The sequence below is a fragment of the Sander lucioperca genome, chromosome 3 (genome assembly GCF_008315115.2).
Source record: "Sander lucioperca isolate FBNREF2018 chromosome 3, SLUC_FBN_1.2, whole genome shotgun sequence".
NCBI lineage: Eukaryota > Metazoa > Chordata > Actinopteri > Perciformes > Percidae > Sander > Sander lucioperca.
The window spans coordinates 6149024-6173864 of record NC_050175.1 but is presented as its reverse complement, the minus strand read 5'-3'; the positions used below and the strand labels follow the sequence as shown (position 1 = coordinate 6173864).

General features: G+C 40.1%; 1 protein-coding gene across 4 annotated transcripts in view; it reads left to right on the top strand.

The window, feature by feature from the left end:
* The window catches only part of ano1a (anoctamin 1, calcium activated chloride channel a), an 85355-nt gene that overhangs the window by 11271 nt on the left and 49243 nt on the right, over positions 1–24841 (top strand). For all 4 annotated transcript variants that reach the window (XM_031292705.2, XM_031292704.2, XM_035999197.1 and 1 more), the window contains 3 exons: positions 12706–13053; positions 19439–19537; positions 24131–24282. In XM_031292705.2, coding sequence (XP_031148565.1) covers positions 12706–13053; positions 19439–19537; positions 24131–24282 — 599 coding nt within the window. The remainder of the gene's footprint in view (positions 1–12705; positions 13054–19438; positions 19538–24130; positions 24283–24841) is intronic.

The window sequence follows — 24841 nt, the reverse complement described above, 5'->3', positions numbered from 1 at the left end:
TTATTAAAATATCGAAGCCAAGACTGACTGGCCTGGATCAATGCAAATTGATCTAAAAGGGGTCATGAGTGGTGTAAAAGGCCTGTAATAGGTAATTAGATAGATAGATAGATAGATAGATAGATAGATAGATATTTATTGATCCCAAAAATGGGAAATTACAGTGTTACAGCAGCAAAATATCAGTCACACAGCACAGAATATACATGAGATACTAGGATACAATATACATGAAATAATAGGATACAATATACATACATACAATATACATGAAATAATAATAGGATAGAATACAAGAACAAATATTTAAATATTTAAAATATATACAAGTTGGGAATACAAAATGTACAACTGCTTAATTAGTAATGATAAAGATGTAGATAAACCTATTGTGCAAGTTGCAATTAGTGCAGATTGAGGTCTAAGAGTCTTATCTAGCACCCAGTGATGAGGGATTATACTGTATATTAGATGTTTGAATACTTTAGAATCTATAAGGTCAGGGTGTTTAAGATTCCACAAATTACACAAGGTGGAATAATACATTTGGGGGGTCGGGCAAATGTCTGTGCGTGGCTGTTCCTTGTGGATACGTATGTGTGACGATCCAGATGTCGTGGGAACGGGGGGGGGGGGGGGTACTGACTGTAAGTATCACTATATGGATGGATAGGGGCCCGCTGTCGGCCACTCTGACAGTCAGTACAAGCACATTTATGCCCCTTTCAGAGCGTTTCTGTGTGGGTACCTGTGTTGTAGATGTGCTAGCATCTCTCCTACGAGACACTCTGCTGCTGTGTGTTTGTAAGTCTCAGTACAAATGTTTATCTGTTGCGGTTAAGTTAACATAACTGTTTATAAGCCGTACATATCTAGTGACGCTCTTCCACTGAAGAGAAACAGATCTCTTGTTCATGTACAACATGACCCCACTGCCAGAGTCTGGCTAAGCGCTTCAAAAACCCAGGGAAAACCTGGATACAGTTTATTACATGCCTTAGAGCTACACACCAACCAGACGGCCGACCGTCGGCAGAAAAGGCAGTCGGACTGATCAGTCGGGTCCCCGAGTTCCAAAGAAATTCCATCAAAACACACTGAGGCGATGCCGATTTGAGCGTACTCTCTGCGCATGCGCGAAACATAATACGTCTCCATAGCAGCAGGCGGCACTTCTCTGTATTGTTTCCCAGAAAATGAAAACCGGCAGCTGATAGGATGAACGCGTCACGTGGTTCTTTTTTCTCCGGAAATTCACAGCCAGACTGTCATGGCGGCTTGTTCAGAATACGATCTCATGTTGTACTAAAATAGTTCACCGAAACGTGTTTCTGAAAACATTTCAAGCGAGAAATAGGCCATGCAGTTGCTGAATCTGTCTTCATTTCAGATGGACAAAGGTCAGTTTAAAAGATTTTCGTCAGATTTTGAGAGGCTCATCCGCATCATTTCCGGGTGAGTCCCGACTGCCCTGTCTCTGACTGAGCATGTCGGGTCGGCCAAAATGAAGGCCGACAGCTCCTCCGACGGACGACGGCACGGAACACACCGAACAGACTCGAGTCACTGACCTCGCCAGACTGTCCGATGGCTGATAATCAGGTTGGTGTGTCAGGGCCCCTACATGTAGCTTCTTATAGAATTAGCAGTCCATGAAGGTTCTATATATACTTGGGTCCTGTGTGTAGAAAAGTAGGTGATGATGCTCCTATCATGAGAAATAAATGAATTTCCCTGCTTGGACTGGTAGTCCTGTAATAAGTAGTTAGGATCCAAGGGGTGCTGTTAAGGCACATTTTAATTTAAACCTAGTGTCAGTGAGGGAGAAGTATTCATTAAAATCTGGTTGATACATACTGTAACCACAGTCAGTGTGCTGAAGCAACATTCACACACGTGTGCACCTGCTTACACAGCAATGTGGCAAACAATAAAATGATGATTTCCTTTTAGAAAACTTCATTTGATAGCAAATGTATCTTTAAAGGTACACTGTGTAGTGTTTTAAGTATTTTATTAGCTAAAATCCATGTCTTCATTCATAAACATGTCCTCATTGGTGTAAAATTACCTCTGCCAATGATCTGACTTATCCTCGTAAGCAAAGAATTTCTTATCTGCATTTACATTGGACGGGCAAGTCCAAGAAGGCTTCTATGTCGTTTTTGCCATTTTGAAAAACTATAATCGCTGAGAGGGACATAAAGCACTAGCCTACCTGTCTACCTAATCCTCAACGCGTTTTCGTTCAGAGCCAGCGTCACGTGACTGAAACCAGCTGAAACGGAGAAGGAGATCAGTGAGAGGCGCTTGTCACTGCCCCGGCAAATTTGAAAGCCTGCACTGCACTTTAGTTCATAATGGAGGATCATACTTATGTTGAGCCACAGGAGAAGGATTCCTCGTCGCCAAAAAAGCGAAAATTGGAAGACATGTTGTCATAGCTTCTTGGTACATAACGGTAACGGCAACACGCAATTGAAAAAGCGAGGCGCTAGAGAGCACAATTCGTTTGAATGCAAAATACAATTTCACTGCTTGATGGGAGAAATTCCTACACAGTGTACCTTTTAAGTCTATCGAATTCATGTTGTTCACCCTTGACAAGAGCTTTGTTGTGTTATGAGGACTGATAATAATATCACCAGGCGGGACACAGTTACCACGGCGCTGGAAACAAGTGTTATGGAAAAACTCGGTAGCAGCTCGACTCATATTCACATCAGTAAGAAGGTTTGGGAGACTTTGGTGACTTACACAGAAGCATTTAATGAACTTTGATTGAGTAGATTTAGGATTTAACCGTACAGTTAACCACAATCTATTATTGTGTAGTGCCATCCCAGTTCTGAAGGGTCTGTCTATTTCCAAAGAGCCATCTTCACACTTACCCTTTTTTTATTCTGCTCATCGAAACAGACACATTTTTTAATCCAACATTACATATCCATGAACGGAAAGGAGCTGGATAAAGACAAAAAAATCTTATTTTACCAGCCCCTTATGAGAAAACGAGCATAAATAGATAACACTGTTGAGCAATTAACAGTCCTTTTTAGAGAGAAGAGCAAGTAAAAAAAAAATCATGAAAGTCTGATTGATAAAAATAAAATTTCCTTCTAAGTCCTCATTTTCGGGTCATGCAAAGATATTAATGGCGCCATAGCATAGACACCACAAACATGCTCACCCTAATCCTGTTGTTCTGCAAGTTCAGTCTATCTCTCTCTGGAAAATAGGCTAAGATGTGTGTGAGGGCCCTGACCTTGTTTCCGCCTACAGTACCTTCGAAGGGATACGGATTCGGAAACACTACATTCCCTTATCATGTAGCAGCTTGGACCCTCTCAGTCTCTAGAGACATAAAATCATACTTGAACACAGGACAGGTTTAATGATGGAGTATGGCCGAATAGATCTTCTCGTCCCCTCATCTGTGCTCTAGGAGTGACCTCATCTTACCTAAGTTTACCCCCTTGTCTTATCTTACCACTACATGGTGTTTTTAGAAATTCCACCTCAGTGATGCTCTGTGGCTCAAGTGTAATGTGCACAGTTGAGTAGGGATGGACCAAATCCAGATTTTTGGGGTTTGGCCGAATACCGAATCCACTGGTTAAGATTCCAAAACCGAATACCGAATCCTACTCCCATCCTCAGTCCGTTAACACAGTAAAGACATTAATGAAGTAAACAACGTCCACAGGAGTGTATTTTTCATTTTATTTTATTTTAACTGTAAAAATCGGTCCAACTACGTAAACACCTTCCCGTAATCAATGGTGGCGTCATCATGTCGACCAGCGTAGCGCGCTAAGTGCAAGGGTAGGGTTCGGTTCGGTGGAAAAAAAATCTCAAAAAGCCCAATATTCTGCCGAATCCGAACCCTAATCCTGGATTCGGTGCATCCCTACAGTTGAGTTCTGCATGTGTACCTGAAAAGCTAGGAACACACAAGCATGACTCAATACACACAAAGGTAAGTCAAAAAATAGAAAAAAATGATTCCAAAACAGACAGGGGTCAATAACTAGAGAGAGAGAGTGAGGTAGGCAAACTAGCCAGGCAGGAAACTGAGAAGTCAAAACTGGGTGTAGTAATCAGAGTCAGGATAACGAGGACCAACACTGAAATGCAAATGCAACGCAAAAGACAATCTGGCAAAGAGCAGGTGAAATGGGAAGCAGGTGAGTGAATGGGTAGAGCCGGTCAGGTGGGAGAATAGGCAGGAGCGAGGTTACTGGAGGACAGGAGAGAGTGACCATAGCTGTGTTCGAAACTGCTCCCGCGTTCACTCACTCACTATTCCCTATGTAGTGTTTATTAAATAGTGAACTATATAGGGAACGACCAAACAAGATTTCGGACACTCACTGAAAACACATCGTTGCATGACTTGCGTCAGGAGATGCGCCCGTTATTTGTGTGATGGAGGCGGACGCGCCCAGCATCATGTAAACAAACCAAAACTAAAATACTTCTAATACGTCCCTGATCAAATCCAGCACCCAGGAGGAAAGTAAAAGGGTGCATATATGTTGCATGTTACATTTACACTATTTAGAGACGAAAGTCCGCTTCATTTTTCCTTTTCAGTTTTCGCGGTGACTTCTGCTTCTTCTTCTCCTCCGGGAAAACACGGTCACGTTGCATTGTGGTATACGGGAGTAAAATGTAGGGTACATTGTATGTACACTCAAAATAGCAGTGCATTGTACGTATTTTATAGTAGACTATACAGTATAGTGAATTAAATTTACTGCGGAGAATTCGAACACCACTACAAGATGGCAAACACACTATATAGTGCACTATTTCCGTGACAGGGAACAGTTACACACAGCTAATGACTACGTTTACATGCACATAATATTCCGGTTTTTGCCCTTATTCCGACAAAGACGATATTCCGACATTTTACATGGCTAATGAAAGTTAATAGTCCACTAATATTCCTGTTTACATGTAGCCGTGCAAAATAGGATTTTCTTTTTACCAGCGGTGGTGGACTTGTTGGACTGTGCGAACACAGCGTCCCTCTTTCATTCCTTCAACCAGCTTCTAGAAAAGGTCGGCGTTGCGATGTTTGGTCATTTTTTTAATGATCCAAGTTGATATCCAAGTCTTTCATAATGTCCAAAAGTAGCTCCTTCTTTTCTTTTGGTCATGCATCTCTATCGCAGCCCTGCAAACTGTTGGCTGGTTGGTTTGTGTACAACAACCATAGCAATGCACAGAGCTGACCACAAGCCGTAAACAGTCAAGAGGCCATAAACTGTCACAAACTGCGGTAGAAACCTAGCCTGGGAAAACCCTGACGATGAGGCGGGCTTTATACGATGACGATAGCGCAGCAGGCTCTGCAACATGCTCGCTGGTTGAAATATTTTTCCGTCGCACTGCATACGTCATCTCCTTCATCGCTCTGATTGGTTTTAGGTCTATCCAATTGCGCCCAGAGGCATTTGAGCGGCGTCCGTTGGTGACACCCTTTTGGAAATGGGCTGTGAATGAACCTTCCCCAGACCCACTCTCAGTTACAACTGAGAAGGGTCTGGTGTCAACCAGGCTAGTAGAAACCCAGATTGAGACACATATTCCCAATGCGCTGCATACATGTCCAAAGAATGCTTCTAAAACCCGAATAACACCAGCATATCAAACATGTCTTAATCGGAAAATGCTATATTTGGAAAAAGGTCTTATTCGGAATATCCAAACCGAATATGCTGTTAACATAACCTGTATCAAATTCGGAATATTGTCATATTGGGAATAATAGTGGAATATTGGTGGGCATGTAAATGTACTCAATGAGAGGAGAGACAGAATGATATAAGTTTCCCAGGAAGGAGTTACAAAGTGGCATTTGTAAAAAGGCTTCTGCTCTGGATAACACAGCAGTGATCAGGCCAACTCTAAAGCTTTTGCATGTGCTTTTATAATCAGCCAGTGTCAGTGGCAACAGGAAGTGATTTGTTTTACAAAATATTAAAATGAAAAGGAGCTCTTTTTCTATTGAGCTTGAGCAGCAGTGAACAGACTGTGAAGAGAGCAGCACTTAAAGTGCCACTTGAGCTGAAGGCTATTCCTCCAGCTCAGCACCTTCCTTTAATCAGACAGCATTTTCACTGTTATTACATGCAACACAAGAGAGATCATTAATACTGGAGAACAAAGGTCTAGGAAATGAAACACAACTAGACAGTGTTCATTAAACCTCACAGTGCAAGTTGTTATGAGAGGACTTTCAGGAAGAGTATGGTTAGTTTTTATAAGGGTCAGAACTGATATGACACATAAGGGGACGTGGTGTGTGACGGTGATTTAACTCGGCACAAGCGGCAGGTGTATATAATAATAATAATACATTTATTTTATATAGCGCTTTAAAAGGTACTCAAAGGCTGGGGGCCTGAGTAGCTCACCGGCAGAGCACAAGCTCATATAAAGACGCTCAGTCCTTGGTCCAGCAGCCACTGGTTTAACTCCGACCTGCGGCCCTTTGCTGCATGTCATTCCCCTTCTCTCTCCCCTTTCAAGTCTCTAAGCTGTACTGTCAGAAATAAAGAAAACAAAAAATTAAAAAAAATTAATAAAATAAAGGTACTCAAAGGTACTTTACAAGGTAAAAGCAACAGCATGATCAGTATAAAAACATCAACACACTGCAAACTAAGAAAACACATACAGATAGACACAACACATGCAAATGAAGAGACATCTTTACCAACTTGACGACACATGCGCAACATTTACAAAAGATCTTCACCGATTTAAATATGAGCATGACAAATACATAAATTGGTGCCTTGGGAAAATACAATAATTCAGATCAATCAGCTGTAACCATAACAAACTGTTTAAAACAAGACAAAGAAAAAAAAAAAAAGAGAATAATAAATCATGATCTTGGGATCATTTTATAAGTGGGACTATAATTCTGTCCTGAATTGGTCCAAACAGGAAAGCAGCAGAATTTATTGTAATATGTGTCACTGGTGCAAGGCACTAATCATGTGGTAGGAATAAGGCTTAGGGGAAGTTTTGGTCCCAAATGTAATCCATAATGAATGCTGCTTCCTCTTTTCCTCTAGTGGGAAGAAGTATTTTAAAGGGTCGGTTTCTCACTTACCTCTTGTGGTATTTAGCTTTGGAAATACTTTCTACTTAATAAACAGTCGCTATGAGAATTATCCAGAGATATAAGTTGTTTACGGGCAGACATGTAGCGTTTCCATTTTTAAAAAATTATTATTTTTAAAATGTTTTGAGCTCCACAAATGAAATTCCATTCACCTCCATTGTGTTGTAGTGTACAGATATCTTAAAACGTGGCAAATTAAACCAAAACTATCTAGAGGTACAATAAGTGAGAAAATGTGTTATTTCGTAATTTGGGTGAACCGACCCTTTAAGTTACCATTGTCCTCCTGTCTATCTGGGCTTATGAGAAGTATGCCAGATTTAATATTGCCGGTGTGGCCCTTCAGGTTACTGCCGGTAAAATTGTGATTTGAAGCCTTCAACTTGCAAAAATGTGTTCCAGCTGCTACATACAGCTTACTGCTGCTGTGAAAAATATTATTGACTTAAAAACCTGCTGGGTTGTCTCAGCCTTGAGCTTATTATCACTCAGAAATGTGTATTTGTGTGGGTGGCTGTGTGCATGTGGAAGCCCAGAGGAGAGGAGAACCTCATTTCCCGGTGGCTTAGTGAGAAAAGAGTTCCTATTGGTGAGTGATGCATACACCACCACATCCTCATGTGCCCTCTGAGAAGCCACCTCTGACCCTCGCAGCGATGACTACTTCCTGTTGAGAGAGAACTAAAGGTGTGTGTGTGTGTGTGTGTGTGTGTGTGTGTGTGCGCGCGCTGGCTGAGATTATAGCAGGCTATATACAGTAATATATAATATACACACACATTCACACGCACCAGCAACACATGATACTTGTTATCACACGAGAACACACACACACACACACACACACACACACACACACACACACACAGTTCTGTACCGTGGGTTGGTGGCTGTAAAGAAGAAAAGCTGTTCATTTCAGTACTGTGTCAGTATTAGTTTTCTCCTTCATTGTTGAGCCAAGACCATGAAGGCAATTCACCTTCATTTAGCCTGAGTTTATGACTCTTTTATTGACAGCACACTGTCTGATCTACAACATGTATTGCCATGTGATTGTCTCTCTATCTTCATGTAGAGAGACAATCACATGGCAATACAGCTATCAGCTGCTTTTAATGCTGTCAACAATTCCTTTACAGTATGTGATGTCTTCAGACCCCCATATCTCTCTCATTGTTACATACTCTTAGTGGTCACTTTTAGAGCTGGGCAATATATCAATATTATATCAATATTGTGATATGAGACTAGATATCGTCTTAGATTTTGGATATCGTGATATCGTAATATGGCATGAGTGTTGTCTTTTCCTGGTTTTAAAGGCTGCATTACAGTAAAGTGATGTAATTTTCTGAACTTACCAGACTGTTGTAACTGTTATTATTTGCCTTTACCCGCTTAGTCATTACATCCACATTACTGATGATTATTTATCAAAAATCTCATTGTGTAAATTTTTTGTGAAAGCACCAATAGTCAACACTACAGTATCGTTGCGGTATCGATATCGAGGTATTTGGTAGAAAATATTGTGATATTTGATTTTCTCCATATCACCCAGCCCTAGTCACTTTATAAGGTACACCTGTGTAGCACTGGGGCTAGTCTGGATCAATGGAAGTACATAAAAAAGCCTGACATCGGTCAGGATAACGCCTGACCGATGTCAGGCTTTGCCCCTCACCTTCTGCTTTGTGTGTTGCCGTTGGATAATTTAATGTCCTTAATTTACTTGCTTGGAAGGTCTGGGGGCAACTTAGTCTATATTATTTCATTTAGAGGATAGTTAGAAGATCCACCGGATGTCCCTCATTTTCGGCCGAATGTCCCTCACCTTCCTCTTTCTTTGTGTTGGCATTCTAAACTCTTGTGGATTCATGAGGACTATGCTTAACTGCTCCTCAGATCTCTGCAGGGTAAATCCAGACAGCTAGCTAGACTATCTGTCCAATCTGAGTTTTCTGTTGCACGACTGAAACAACTTTTGAACGTACACATGTTCCACCGAAACAAGTTCCTTCCCGAGGCTATTTTGTAGAGGCACTGCCTAGCGCCCCCCCAAGGCGATTGTGATTGGTTTAAAGAAATGTCAATAAATCAGAGTACATTTTTTTCCCATCCCAGAATGCTGTGTGAACTAGCCAGACTAGGTGCAACAATGAGCTGTGGTCCCCTATTGGTTCTGCACTCCTGTTACCTTCAAAAGATGAACTTTGCTATGAACGGAAGATGTGTCCTACTGACTGTGGTGATCCCCTGACTGACTAGCATGAATTATTATAATTCCTTAACTTTCCATTAAAGCCATCATCAGTTAAAAACATTATTTTGTCCAACACTTTGGTTCATGACCAAATTCAAATTTAGTTTGAGTGCAAACTAGCACGTTAGCAAATCTTAGCATGCTAACATGCTAAAATAAGATAAAGAACCTGGCAAACATGGCCTCCAAAACATCATCTCTATTTATATATTTACTTTCTCATAACTGCTTAAAAAATAAACCTTAGACCTCAACTTGTATCTATCTTTTAATTTGATTTACTTTACAATGGAGCTGCTAGCATGGCTGGAAGCTAATTTTTGTTTAAACAGGAAATTATATGAAAGACGATCTGTAGCACATATTTTATTTTTAGATTTAAGTGTTTGTACAAGCCCGCAGTTGTTTATACTCTATTTTAATGTCTATTTTCTATTTTCCCGCTAACGTTGTTTCAACACGAAATTATATGGAAGACGATCTGTAGCACATATTTTATTTTTAGATTTAAGTATTTGTACAAGCCCGCAGTTGTTTATACTCTGTCTATTTTAATGTCTATGTTCTATTTTTCTGTCCACAGTGACACCATTTCCACCGAGGCATCATACATTCTCATGTAATGTAATCAAAACAAAGATATATCTGTTAGTTTATACAGTGTGATAAACAGCTAGCCTTTTGTACTTATGTCAACTTGCCGGGGGTCAGTGGAAGTAGCTAGGGATCTGAGTGTGCGGAAAGTGTGTTGCTATCTCAGCCAGCGCGCACGCACGCACACACACACACACACACACACACACACACACACACACACACACACACACACACACACACACACACACACACACACACACAGGGTTACAAGTACAAATACCCTGGAGTTTAGTTCATCATGCATAGTACACTTCATTTCTAATCAGACGGATATGACTGGAAAAGGTCAGACAGTTTTTCTTTAGAATTACATGAGATTAGATCAGAAATAAAAATGCAACAAAATGATCCCAAAGATGGTTTCTGTCATTTTAGGGTAGTTCTTATCACGCTGATGTTTTGTTAATTTTCTGATAAGTTTGGTTTTTATTAGTTTCATTTTATTATTTTGATGCTTTGAAAACATCATGATTGACAGCTGGGATGGAGACTCGTGATTGGTCTGGCGGGTGTGAGGGCGGGACTTTGTTACCCCGGCTCCACCGCCTGATCACTACTACGCACACTCTGCCTCCAAAATGACAAGATGGCAGCGCCTGTACACGGGATATTTTGGCTTCACTTTTGTACAATGGGAGGAAGTGGAGACATCTTTATATACAGTCTATGGGATAATCTTGTTTCCTTGGCTTTCTTTTCCCTTTTTGTTGCAGGTTAAGGCCTGTCTGGTCGTGCTTTTTCTGGGTTTGCCCAATCAAGCCCTATTTCCTGCATTTTGATTTGTGTCTCAATTGGTGGTTGGTTTGTGATTTGCCTGAGTTCATCTATAGGGAACTATTTTCAGCGGCAGATTAACACACATTTGGTGATGTAGTGTGTATTTGGGGCAGCAGGACAGTGTACGTGGGATTGAGTCAAAACAAACTACAGTGTCTGTGTTCATTGTAGGGGTGTGAATCTTCACTGGTCTCACGATTCAATTCGATTACGATTATCCTGTCAACGATTTGAATTGATTTGATTTTGCGGTGTATCCCGATGCATCCCTTCCTTAATATTATATATTATAAATTGCTACACACGGTTTTCATCAACACATTCAAGAAGTCAGATATATATGAACTCCCCTTTTTATTGTATCTGCTCTTAAAAAAGACACTTTCTGAATGTAGCAGAGTCTGAACAGCAGACAACAGACAAAAGGCAAAAACAATAAAAGCCGCGAGCGGAAAATCAACAAGTAACACCAGTAGGCAATAATCAATTATGGTCTGTCACTGCATCGATGCAGAATCATCCTTGTCCGGATCGCGATGCATTGATGCAATAATTAATTTCAACGCCCCTAGTTCATTGTAATTAAGGCCTCATTGATGTCTTCCTAATAGTTTACGGACAGCAATGGAGCTCTATGGCACAGAGGATTAAGATAAGTTAGTGTTGCACACACAGCAGGTTAAGGGCATGTGGGTATACGACAAATTAAAATCTTCAACTACCTGGCTTACAGTATGTTTTTTTTTTTTTTCTTAGTCAAAATGCATAAAGTATGAGGTGACATTTGTGCAGAGATACTAACATATACAGTATAGGGCTTTATAATCCACAGCGATATGAGCACAACAAGACCTTTCATTTAATGCAGTTGGGGATTGCAAAACATAAATAGACAGCACAAGATGCGTATCACTTTGTAGACACTACTGGCTAAGTAAGTTTAATATTTCATGAGATAGCCAACTACATGGTTCAGCTGGAGAAGCACGTGTTTGTTGTATGTTGTGTATGATGGGCACTATGTTATCTCTACTAGCCTTCTCCACTGAATATCTTTGGGGACAGTAAGTGGTGTTACATTGCAGTGTGAAAGTGTATGGTGCCCAGGAGTGCATAAGTGAACCAGAAGGTAAATATACTGCAGAGAATGAAAAGCAAATATTCCTGTTACAATCATCATCTTTTATCTATCTATCTATCTATCTATCTTGCATGTGACAGAGAAGTCCCTATCTGCAAAATCTGAATAAAAGTGAGTCATCTCACTAGCTTGACATTGCCTAACCAAATTGTAAATGTGAGCTTTTATCTGCCAGAGCAAATCAATAGGTCCTAGGCTAACATCTCACCACATACATAAAAGTACTGCAGAGATCGTTGAGCTTGTAGTATTTTGTATTTATTTGATAAATTGAGTTACTAATTACTTTACAGATTCAAATTATGAATAGAAAATATCAACAAATGAGAGATGATATAATATTATAATAGATAAATCAATTAGCCCTACCTTTACCAGCTGCAACATTAAAACCATACGTATGTTAATCTATCAAATTATGAATTATGATCCAATAATATGACATAAATTATTTGGAAATGCGCCATTCTGCATAATGAGTACTTTTACTTTTGGTACTTTAAGTATGTTTTGATGCTAATACTTTTTGTACTTGAGAAAAGGTTTGAATGCAGGACTTTTAATTGTGCCAAAATATTTCTATGCTGTGGTATTACTTCTTTTACTTGAGTAAATTATCCGAGTACTTCTTCCACCCCTGCTTATTTTTAAGAAGTAAGGACTATTTCTATACATATACAGTAATCTATGATATTTTGTCTCTTTGTTTCTTGCTTCTAGCCAATGAAAAATCTTTATGCGGAAGATGGCTCACCTGTGTATCCACGGCAAGGCCCTTACTTCTCTGATGGGCAGCGGCGGGTGGACTACGTGCTCACATACCAGATCCAGAAGCCCAACAGCATCCGGCGCCAGTCCTCCAGGTTTGGCGACAACAACTTCATCCGACGGCTTTGGCGCAGCCTGAACATTAGAAGCCGACGCGCCGAGGCGCAGCCAAAGGAAGACCCGGAGATCGCCGCCCAGGATCAACGGACTGACTATCATGAGGATGACAAGCGCTTTAGGCGGGAGGAGTTTGAGGAAAACATCCTGGAGACGGGGCTGGAGCTGGAAATGGACGAAAGGGTGAGAGCTGAATGTGATGTGGTATTTTGACGATTTACCTTAAGTATTGTCGCTACGTCTTTCAAGCTTTCCATTGTAGCACTGCAGCTATGCAGCTTACTATGATAACGGTGGCAAATGTATTACTAGAAGTTTTAGTCCTTTTTTTAAAACAATGGTTTCTTGCTTAAAGACGGCGCTAAAGCTGCAAGTCAGCCTATGAGCCCTCACCACGTGATAATCCATGTCTAAGACATAGAAATGGAGAAGCAAAATTGTTCTTGTTTTTCAGTGTGGAGCATGTAGTTCCTAGTATTTTATTGTAAAGCGCCATAGACATGTGCGTGCCGACAGCGGTTATGCGTCACTGAAGCCAATGTCTTTTCTGGTGCTGTCTAGTCCGCAAATTTTTCAGTCAGTCTTTACCAGTAGGGCAGACAGGTGTTGGTGATCTGACCAGAGTTGTCTACTATTGGCTACTTCCGGTTTAGAGCTCCACTAACAGGAATTATATTATTTAATCGTGTGGATCCTCCAGACTTTCCAAACGTTATTGGACAAATGGATCAAATTTAGTCGCAACTATTGCCGTCACTTTTGACACAGTTAGGTTAAGGAAAAGGTCGTGGGTGGGCTTACGTTTCCATGACACGCGGGAAGAACGGGACGGTTGGGTTTAGGAAAACAATAACGGAGGGTTGGGTTTAGGAAAACAATAACGGACGGTTGAGTTTAGTTAGAGAAGAAAGTGGTTGGGTTTAGGAAACGTGACACATGGGACACGATCCCCGGTCTCCTGGGTGAAAGTCCTGTGTTGTTTGATCCATCCACCACCCCAAACAACCTCCCTATGCAGATTTTCAGGCTTTCATACTACTCGCTACCGTAGTCGCTCTTAGTGCTACGTCTTCTTCAAACCCCGTGTAGCTGCTGCTCTCCCTGGTGCGTTCTACAAACACGCTGAAGGGCGCTTTTTGCCTCACTTCAGACGCTGACGGCCACTGTCCAAACGTCCGTATTTTACGAGTTCGGAGTGAGAACGGGTTGGTCTATTGGAAAAAGTATTTTTGTGCCAGAGGGCATCACGTGACGGGCCGGGAGTTTCAATTCCACTTTTTCCGGCCGCTGTGTTCAGTTTGCTTCAAAGCCTAGCACACTTCCTGGGGATCTGAGACAGTTTGATTTGTTGCATGAGACATGCGAGTGAAAAAACATGCCTGAAACGCTTGCTGTCGTAACATGAAACTCTTTAGCTGCTTAACTTACATACTTGTTTGTATTTTTAACCACTACGTTTTCACTTATAACATCACAAGAGAAAAGGCTTTTAGGATTAGAACTACCCTATGTGTTTAGCAAATGTAAAGCTATCTCGGCTAACGTGTTTGGTTGGAGTTGCAGGAGTGGAAACTTCCCCATTTCCAATTAATAGCAGGACAGAGCACCTAACATTAGGCTAACCTCTGATAGCATCCAGGATGGGCTTCAACAAACCGTACAAAAATACCACACAGTGGATGTGCAAATTGTAAATGAGGCTTTTTATTGTCCATTTGTATTATTGTAACCTCACAAACGAATATGATTGGTAATACTCTGCTCATTGTCCTTGGAAGCAACGCGCTCGGTTACTACTGTAGGTGGTAAGCTAGTTAACCGGATATGCTAATGTTTGCCGCTTATGTTAGAGTTTTGTGTGTTTTTGGTTGAAATGTTGACCTTTTTAGCTAATCAAGACAGACCACTCTACAAACTCTTTAAATGTTGAGTACCACGCTTAACACAGCCCCAAGCACACCACTTTGGGTGGATAACACAAAAGCTCGACAGACCCCCTGAGCCTAGTTATGGTTGCTAAGCTCTGATCCTCTGTTTGGGGAGTGATTTAGCAAGCAATTATTTGTTTCCTTTACATTTGGAAAGTTGTTTTGTGGTATTTATGCTCATAGTTAACATACAGAAAGGGAAAGAATGGTTAAGAGAAAGCAGGTATAACATCCAGTAACTCGCAATGCAGATTCATGTGACTGATAGTGGAGAAACTGACAGGACCGAGTGGATGTCCTGGGAATTTGAATGTGTGTGAGGGATTTGAATCCCATTTCCATTTATCTTTGTCCCTTGTCTTGATACCATTTGAGTTCAACTCTATTACCTTTTTAATTTCAGCTGTTAAACAGATCAATACACTCTGCTATCATCAGTGTAATGTCTTGCACTACAGAAGAGGGGCTACTTGCTATAAAATAGCTGTTGTCTTTTATTTATGAGCTCATGCTTCAGGTACATTTAAGATCAACGTCAGACAACAGTGTCAACCATTGACCAAGCATTGAATTTACCTTCTTATAGTTCATACCTGGGTGATTCCTGTTTTGGATCAAATTTTTGGCTTCCTATTTTCTGAAAATTAAAATGATTGTATTTGATGTTTTTAACATTTTGTCAGAACAGTGCCATACTTAGCTATGAGGAATGTATGTTGGCCAAGCTCAGGTGCTGAAAATATTATAATTATCAGATGTTTTTTGTACATTTTTCTCCAGACGTTTTCCACCCTGTTAGGGACATACATCGTAATCACAAAGTTTTAAAAATGTACAAGTGAAACAATACTGAACTTTTCTTGGATAGAATGTGTCCCTTGTGCTATGATAAAAGTGTTGTTTTTGTTGCATTAACAGTTTTAATTTTATGAAGAGTATATATCTTAAATATTAAGAATTGTTACCTTTTTGGTCCCCATTTTGTTGTCTAGTATGGGGAATTTAATCAATTAGAAATAAATGTATATATGCATTACATGTACCTCACTTAACAAAACAACATACAAATATACCAAACACTTAATGTTGTGGTTAAAATATTAAAAGAAAATCCTTGCCAGGGTGGAATGGAACATAATTAGGGTGGAATGGAACATAACAGGGTGGAATGGTACATAACAGGGTGGAATGGAACATAACAGGGTGGAATGGAACATAACAGGGTGGAATGGAACATAACAGGGTGGAATGGTACATAACAGGGTGGAATGGAACATAACAGGGTGGAATGGTACATAACAGGGTGGAATGGAACATAATTAGGGTGGAATGGAACATAACAGGGTGGAATGGTACATAACAGGGTGGAATGGAACATAACCGGGTGGAATGGAACATAACAGGGTGGAATGGAACATAATTAGGGTGGAATGGAACATAACAGGGTGGAATGGTACATAACAGGGTGGAATGGAACATAACAGGGTGGAATGGAACATAACAGGGTGGAATGGTACATAACAGGGTGGAATGGAACATAACAGGGTGGAATGGAACATAACAGGGTGGAATGGAACATAACAGGGTGGAACCCGACAGCGTGGAATTTTTTAGCTAAGTTAGCTGTAGCTTTTTGAGTTAGCAACATTTAGCTAGCACACACTCTACAAATGTACAAGTGAAACAATACTGAACTTTTCTTGGATAGAATGTGTCCCTTGTGCTAGGATAAAAGTGTCATTTTTGTTACATTAACCAGTCCCTCCAGGATTTCGCAGCCTTTTTTTGAGTTTGCTGTGGCCCAAAATGCCTGATTTTGCGGGAGCTTTTGTAAAAAATTGCGATAAAAGTTGCGATGTCTTTTGTATGTTTGTTGCAATGAAGTTGTAAGACAGTGAAAGTTGCAAAAAAAAGTTGTGATTTTTTAATATTTTTTTTTTTTTAAATAAAAGGAAACTTGTTTCGGGGAGAATAAAACTACTCTGGGCTGAGTTTTCCTAGTAACCTTACCAAAAAGGCTCAGGATGCTGCAAATGTTGGTATAATATGAAAATGGCTGGTGAATTTAAGACAAAAAATAATAATTTATTCAATTAATCAAATTTGAACATATGTGTCAGTGGCTTGTTGATCTTTACATTGTTAGATAATTTCCTATCCTGGCCTGGCCTGGGACACACATTCATACGGTTTGATAAAGTACTTATTGGACTTTAACTTATCATTGCACTTACAATAACGAGCGTAGCTGTCGTCTGTTTAGGTCATCGTGTCGTCTCATCTCCGGTTTTTCCTGCATCCACCGTGTGTGTGCCATGGATGTATTTAGAGAACGTGTGTGCGGGGGGAACTGTATGAGCAGCAGCCCCGCCCCTGCCCGCTGCAGACAGCCGACAGTAGCTATAGACTATGGTTAACTGCTCCTCAGATCTCTGCAGGGTAAATCCAGACAGCTAGCTAGACTATCTGTCCAATCTGAGTTTTCTGTTGCACGACTAAAACCATGTTTGAACAGATACATGTTCCACCAAGTTCCCGAGGCTATTTTGCAGAGTTGCTCTGTCCAGCGATTAGCGCCGCCCAAGACGATTGTGATTGGTTTTAAAGAAATGCCAATAAACCAGAGCATGTTTTTCTCCCATCCTGGAATTATGTGTGGTCTAGCCAGACCTTCCTTTGCAGCGCTGTGCAGGAAGGTCTGGTAATGTGAGACTAGCGCTCTTGAATGTGGAATAAATGATTTAATCATGCAGCTCTTCTAGACTTTCCAAATGTTATCAGACAGAACGGATCAAATTGGGCCAATGGGCATCACATGATGGGCCCAGAGTTGCAATCTCCCTGTTTGGCGTGCTATGTTCAATTTGCTGCAAAGACCGAGACACAGTTAACACATATTGAGTACAATTGTGAGAAAAATAAAACAAATCAAATTTGTAATGGATTCCAGTGCATATCAAATGTGTCAGTCTTATTGGCATTCAAATAAAAGTGAATGAGGCAGATTCTGTTATATTGTTGCCTTTCGAGCTGCAAATGAAAGGCACAATTTAGGCAATTAAGTTGATCTGTTTAATAACCTCCTGAGTGGATGTTTTCATTTGAACAATTGACAGAAATAAAATAAACATCAAATAGGTTTAGATTTTAGAACTGACGAGTCTAAATTGGATCTGTTGACACTCGGATCAATTTCATTTTAGTCAATCCATCTTTGAACGGACTCCAGAGCTTTACTGTGATGTTTGTATTTTATATCTTATCTCATCTAAACGTGGATGTTCAGCTCTTGTGTCACTGGTGTGTATGTGCTACTTGAGTGGACCCATGAACACAAGGAGATTTGTTTTCATTACAGTAATAGAGAACCAGAGCGTTTTGTCATTTCTTAGTCTGTTTATTGAAGAAAAGTCAAATGGAGATAAATTGACTGTACACACAGTTAATCACCATTAAAAACTGAATGAGCAAACTTATGACATCTGAAAAAGGCTTTTAGCAACTCACGGTGTCCTATGATGTCATTCTAAATGACTTAAAATGCGTGGGCAAACTTTGAAGACACTCTACTATGGAAGCCTATGGAGTACAATTATTATTTTCATATACGTATCATTACAGTTGTAACAGTTGTCTCATTGGAACTACAGCTCGTGCTAAAAGTTACATGGTGTTGCTTTAAATCATTGCTTTAAGCATTTAAACAAAGTTTTGTGATTGAGTTTGTAACATTCCAAAATCTTAATTTTGACTTAAAGATTTTCATTTTCACTGTATATGCATGTATATCTATTCCAAATATTGGTAATCGGTTTCATTAACTACTAATAATCTGTACCAGTATTGGCCTTGAAAAACCAGTTTCGGTCGATCCCTACTCGCTACCGTTGTCGCTCTTCATACTACGTCATCTGACAGCTCCGCGGTTGAGCTGGTGCTCTGCCCGGTACATTCCATACAGACGCTAAAGGGTGATTTTTGCGCTGCTATCTGACCACGCGTTTATTTGACGAGTTGGGTGTGAGAACAAGTTGGTAATAACAACCCAGCCCAACTAATGACTAATTATTGAAGAAAGACATTTTAAACATGCGATGACACGCACCTATACCGACTGTTATTTCTGTTACCAGTAGGGTTGGGTGTTGTTTGTTTTTTTCCCGATACGGTGCTGAAACTATACTTGCTTAGGATCAGTATACAGAAAAAAAACAACATTTGAATTTGATATTGAAGTAAATCTGGTAAATCTCTGTGATGTATAGCTTACAGTTTGTCAGCTAGCTTGAATTGGTTATGTATTTCTGTATCCAGACAGGTCAGTGTGCCAAGCTGGAGGGTGTGAAGTGAGTCTGGCAGTGTGTGAGTGGTTTTACATAACAGCAGAGGCTGCAGAGACAATCCCATATGCAGCAATAAAGATGTGTGTTTGTGCTGGAATGGATGCAGAAGATTTTCCTGACACTCTGCTAAACAGTGCATCTCACAGAAGAGCAACATGCTTTTCTGCCTGCTGCTCCCTTATGTCAACCAAATAAGTTTTTAGATCATCATTTTGAAAAAGTCATGAATTGTCCCATGTTTCTGCAGTGAGTACATAGAGAATGTGTAATGTATAATGTATGTATAATGTATTTCAGACTAATATCCCTGGAATCGGCTTCATGAAGGTCCATGCTCCTTGGAACGTTCTGTGTCGGGAGGCTGAGTTTATGAAGCTCAAGATGCCAACAAAGAAGGTACTCCACCCGCCAGTAAATTGTCAATTTGTCAAATGCATATTTACCGTAGCTTTTTCTTGTCCTGAGACTGATTGGACTGTCTCTCAACGCTGCATTGCTAAGTGGGGACAAGTATGAAGATGAATGTTTCCTGTTCCTTTGTCTTTGCATTCATGTAGCATTATGACACCACAGTGGGGCCAATTTGTGGTTACAGTTCTCACAAGCCTTGTAATGAGATTTTGATAGAAATCCAATGGGAATGAATAATGCATGAATAACCATCGGACATGTGTTAAGTATGGAGGAAATATTTATTCATAATTCAAATTGAAAGTCCAAAGAGAAATTGAAAGTCCAAAGAGAAAACGAAGCGAGATCAAATTAAAAATATTATTATTTTTTTTCATTTTCCATTGATCAAATTAAAAATATATATATTTTTTTAATTTTCCATTTGGCTTTTCCATTTGGATTTAATATGTGGCTTTTGAATTTAAATTTAACATTGGCTTTTCCATTTGGATTTAATATTTGGCTTTTGAATTTCAATTTAACATTGGCTTTTCATTTGGATTCAATATTTGGCTTTTGAATTTACATTTAACATTGGCTTTTCATTTGGACTTGACACATGTCAATGTAAATGAGGAGGCGTGGCCCAAAGGCTGGTGGGAGGGTCTGAAATGAAAGGGGTGCAGAGGCACCTTATGAACAGCAGGGGGAGCTGACTGCTGGGGAGCTCACTGTTGAGCATCTGTCTGCAGCTTGGCCACAAGGCTGGCTTATCCTCTTATTTCACATGATAGAAACTGATGATGTAGGCTAAACACAAACGACATTTCATGCAACAACAGTGAAGTTTTCATGTAGAATTGGGCCTGTGTTAGTGAGGACTAGATTAGGACTGTATTTAAAGCTGATTCTGGTTTCTAACTTCGCCCCAGGTGTGTCTGTTTAAAACACGGACGGAGACAACTTCTCTCTTCTGATGTTTTATTTAATTAAGCAACAGTACAAACATGGGTGTGGGTAGCTCTGCTACGTGTGTATGTGTGTTGTCAGATCTTGAGGACACACACACACACACACACACACATACACAATCTCAACCGGGTAGTCATCGTCCAAACTGCGACCTCTCCTTTTTCTTTCTCTCACTTTTTTCTCCGGGTGGTGCGTCAGTGTGAGGTGCGTGTCCGCGCTATTCTCCGACACGTACTCACAACAATCACTCCTGATTGACGGCCTTTTGTACAGCCTGTGTAGGCTACTTTTTCGTTCATTTGATTTCCGATTTTGAAACGATATCCAAATTTGAAAAATGGGTCATTTCAAACCTTGTTAATATTGATGACAATGTGTTCAAATTGAAAACGTGTGTGAAATAGCAGATGGAAATTATAAAAAAGCAATGTATTCTATAATCTAGATCGGGAGTTTGCCGTAGCAGCAGCAGCAAACAACTGGAAACTTTTTACAATTTTTGTCTGCTATTTCACCACTAAATTCACTATTGAGACTTTTTTATGCGAGCAATTAACTGTGTAGAGTTTGAATATGGGCAGTTTTACAAACATTGATGGCCAACTGCACATTTTCTCCGATGTTGTCAGAAGCTCCAGTCTGACGGGACAGCCAGCTGGTGGCGGCCGGGATCGCCTCCCTGCTGGCTGGCCAGTGATGCTCACAGACACCGCTGTCAGCTGGAAGTCTCTCAATAGAATCATGGACAAGTTTATTTCCTGAAATATGGCTCGTTTTCCATTTGAACACATTGTCATCAATATTAACAAGGTTTGAAAACGTTTCAAAATCGGAAATCAAATGAACGAAAAAGTAGCGTACACAGGCTGTACAAAAGGCCGTCAATCAGGAGTGATTGTTGTGAGTACATGTCGGAGAACAGCGCGGACACGCACCTCACACTGCGCGCACCACCCGGAGAAAAAAGTGAGAGAAAGAAAAAGGAGAGGTCGCAGTTCGGACGATGACTACCCGGTTGAGATTGTGTGTGTGTGTCCTCGAGATCTGACAACACACAGACACACGTAGCAGAGCTACCCACACCCATGTTTGTACTGTTGCTTAATTAAATAAAACATCAAAAGAGATAAGTTGTCTCCGTCCGTGTTTTAAACAGACACACCTGGGGCGAAGTTGGAAACCAGAATCAGCTTTAAATACAGTCCTAATCTAGTCCTCACTAACACAGGCCCAATTCTACATGAAAACTTCACTGTTGTTGCATGAAATGTGGTTTGTGTTTAGCCTACATCATCAGTTTCTATCATGTGAAATAAGAGGATAAGCCAGCCTTGTGGCCAAGCTGCAGACAGATGCTCAACAGTGAGCTCCCCAGCAGTCAGCTCCCCCTGCTGTTCATAAGGTGCCTCTGCTCCCCTTTCGTTTCAGACCCTCCCACCAGCCTTTGGGCCACGCCTCCTCATTTACATTGACATGTGTCAAGTCCAAATGAAAAGCCAATGTTAAATGTAAATTCAAAAGCCAAATATTAAATCCAAATGAAAATCCAATTTTAAATTGAAATCGAAAAGCCAAATATTAAATCCAAATTAAAAGCCAATGTTAAATTGAAATTCAAAAGCCAAATATTAAATCCAAATGGAAAAGCCAATGTTAAATTTAAATTCAAAAGCCAAATATTAAATGAAAAGCAAATGTAAATGAAATCAAAAGCCAAATATTAAATCCAAATGGAAAATTAAAAAAAATATATATATTTTTAATTTGATCAATGGAAAATTTAAAAAAATAATAATATTTTTAATTTGATCTCGCTTCGTTTTCTCTTTGGACTTTCAATTTCTCTTTGGACTTTCAATTTGAATTATGAATAAATATTTCCTCCATAGTTAAGTGCTATGCTGCACAATTTTGTCGTATTTACAAGGGGAGACTGTGCTACAAAAACCTCACTGTAATCTACCTTATAGTTAATTTTCAAAATCAGAGGTATTGGATATTGGCACAAAACACAAGTTTGACTACATTATGATTCAACCTCAGCAGTCAGGATTTAGACCTTGCACACTGTCCTTTTTAGGACTAGATTGACAAGACATTAAATTGTTTTAAGGCCGTTTTCAGGTAGATTTTAAGCAAGCCTACTGGTTCCAAGTAAAGTGCTTTTAAGGTTAGTGAAGGTGTCCCAGAAGGGTCTAGCTTGGGTCCTCTTTTGTTTACTGTATACATAAACATATATATTATCTTAATGCTTTCAATGCTTTTCAAATAACTCTCAAGCAAAAGCTTTTTTTAAAATGCTGACAAAGCAGACTCCACTATTCAGATCCTGCCTACTGCCCACGTCGAAACCCTTCAGGGCTCTCAGCCTTATAGATCTAGAAAAACTGACAAATTACCTTTGCTCTCGGATCACATCTAAATACAGTAGTTATGTCAGATCACAGACATGCTGATGTCAATGAGACCACCTGTTTAAATATAGGATGCAGAGGAACAACATGCAGTAGCTCAGTCTGTAGGGAATTGGGCTGGGAACCGGAGTGTAGCTGTTTCATGTCCCCGTACGTACCAAAGTACGGTGGTGGACTGGTAGCTGAAGAGGTGCCAGTTCACCTCCTGCCAAGTTGCTCCTGAGCAAGGCACCGAAACCCCTAACTACTCAGGGCGGCTGTCCATCGACAGCTGCAGCCCCCTCACTCTGACATCTCTCAATTAGTGCATGTATTGAACTGAGCATCTGTGTGTATTTCAGGCATTGTGTGTAATGTTTGTTCTAACAACATAGTGAAAACATTGTAATTTCCCTTGCGGGATTAATAAAGTATACATTATTATTAATTTCAAGATACATGTTGTTAGAATATATTTTGTGAAAGTGTTAAGAAAAGGTTTTAGAGTTCATGGGGCTGACCTCAGTGCCTCTGTTTCCCTGGGTTATGAGAGGCCATCTAGTTTTACAGTGATTAGACATTATAAAGGAAGGGTGAGAAAGATCCTCTCTGATCAGGGGAGGGAACGAGGCAAACAATGGTCAGCACTAAGCGCGGGATTTGTGACACTGTATGGAAATGACCTGGCTCTCATGAAAACTCCTTAAAGTTTGCTGGAGATTAAAACACAGGTGTTCAAAATCCAACAACAGCGGCTTGCTTCTTCTGAGCTGAGAATTGGAAGTCAAGGTCATGTTTTTATACAGTGTTACAAATTAGTCAGGAGCCGGCTGGAGTCAGAAGATCTGGACCGGATCCAAACTGATGAGGGCACCACCAGGGATGGGAGAGAAATGGATAAATAGACAATATTTTAACTTAGCAGCACCTGATGCTGGGGGAAGCTCTCTCGGTCCGTTAGGAGATAGACTTTGCCTTGTATCAGGTCCATGTACATGTACTTAAATTCTGCAATATCTTTCACTAAACTTGTTATTAACTTTAACTGGACGAATCTTGGTCTTGATTTGATTCCTGAGTTTTATTTCTCTGATCTACCAGTAAACGAACACAAAATAGTGACCAAAGAATTGGAGTCAGATTAAGTCTGGCCTTTTTAGGGCCAGACCGGTCAAATTGGTCACATTTTAGACTAAAATCCTACAATGTATTTCTTTTGTCTCCTCTTCAGAATTACGAAGTGAAACAAGGCAGTAATCTGGTGGAGAAGATCCGGCTGTTCATTCACAAAGTCACAGCTCCTCTCCACCCAAAAGTAGACCCCAACCGGCCACAAACCGTCAAATTCCTCTCTCACCCTTTCTCCAGAGAGAAGCAGCATCTGTGAGTAAAGTCTCTGCTGACTTTTTGCTTTCAATTGTGAAGACTGGCCAGTCAAACTCTAATTTTTCTCACTTGTGTAGTTTTCTACACCTTTGCTTTGCCAAGTAATGCACATATAACATACAAGCCAAAGAGATTTTACACATCTGAATCTGTAGACAGAATGTTTACATGGGCATTTATAATTTGACCCTAACCCAATTAAGGCACTTATTTGATCTAAATTGGACTTTAGTCATCAGAATAAGCATCACCTGGGTATCTATCCAGCTTTGCCACATTTTGATACACTTTACATTTGTAAAAAATTGTATTTTAATGTTGCCCTGAAAAACTTTTCCTGACCGGCAAACATATTTTTTACATTTGAATTCAAATGGACTGTATCAGTCCACAGGTTACTGAAATAAACAGTAAACATTTAATAAGTAGCTAATGTGAAGCTATGCTAATGCTAATTGTGTGATAATTGGGTTTATTATCTGTTTCATGTTGGATACCGTGACCTATGTACCCAGTGAAAAAGTTTAATAATATGGGCTATACTTAAAGCTGCAGT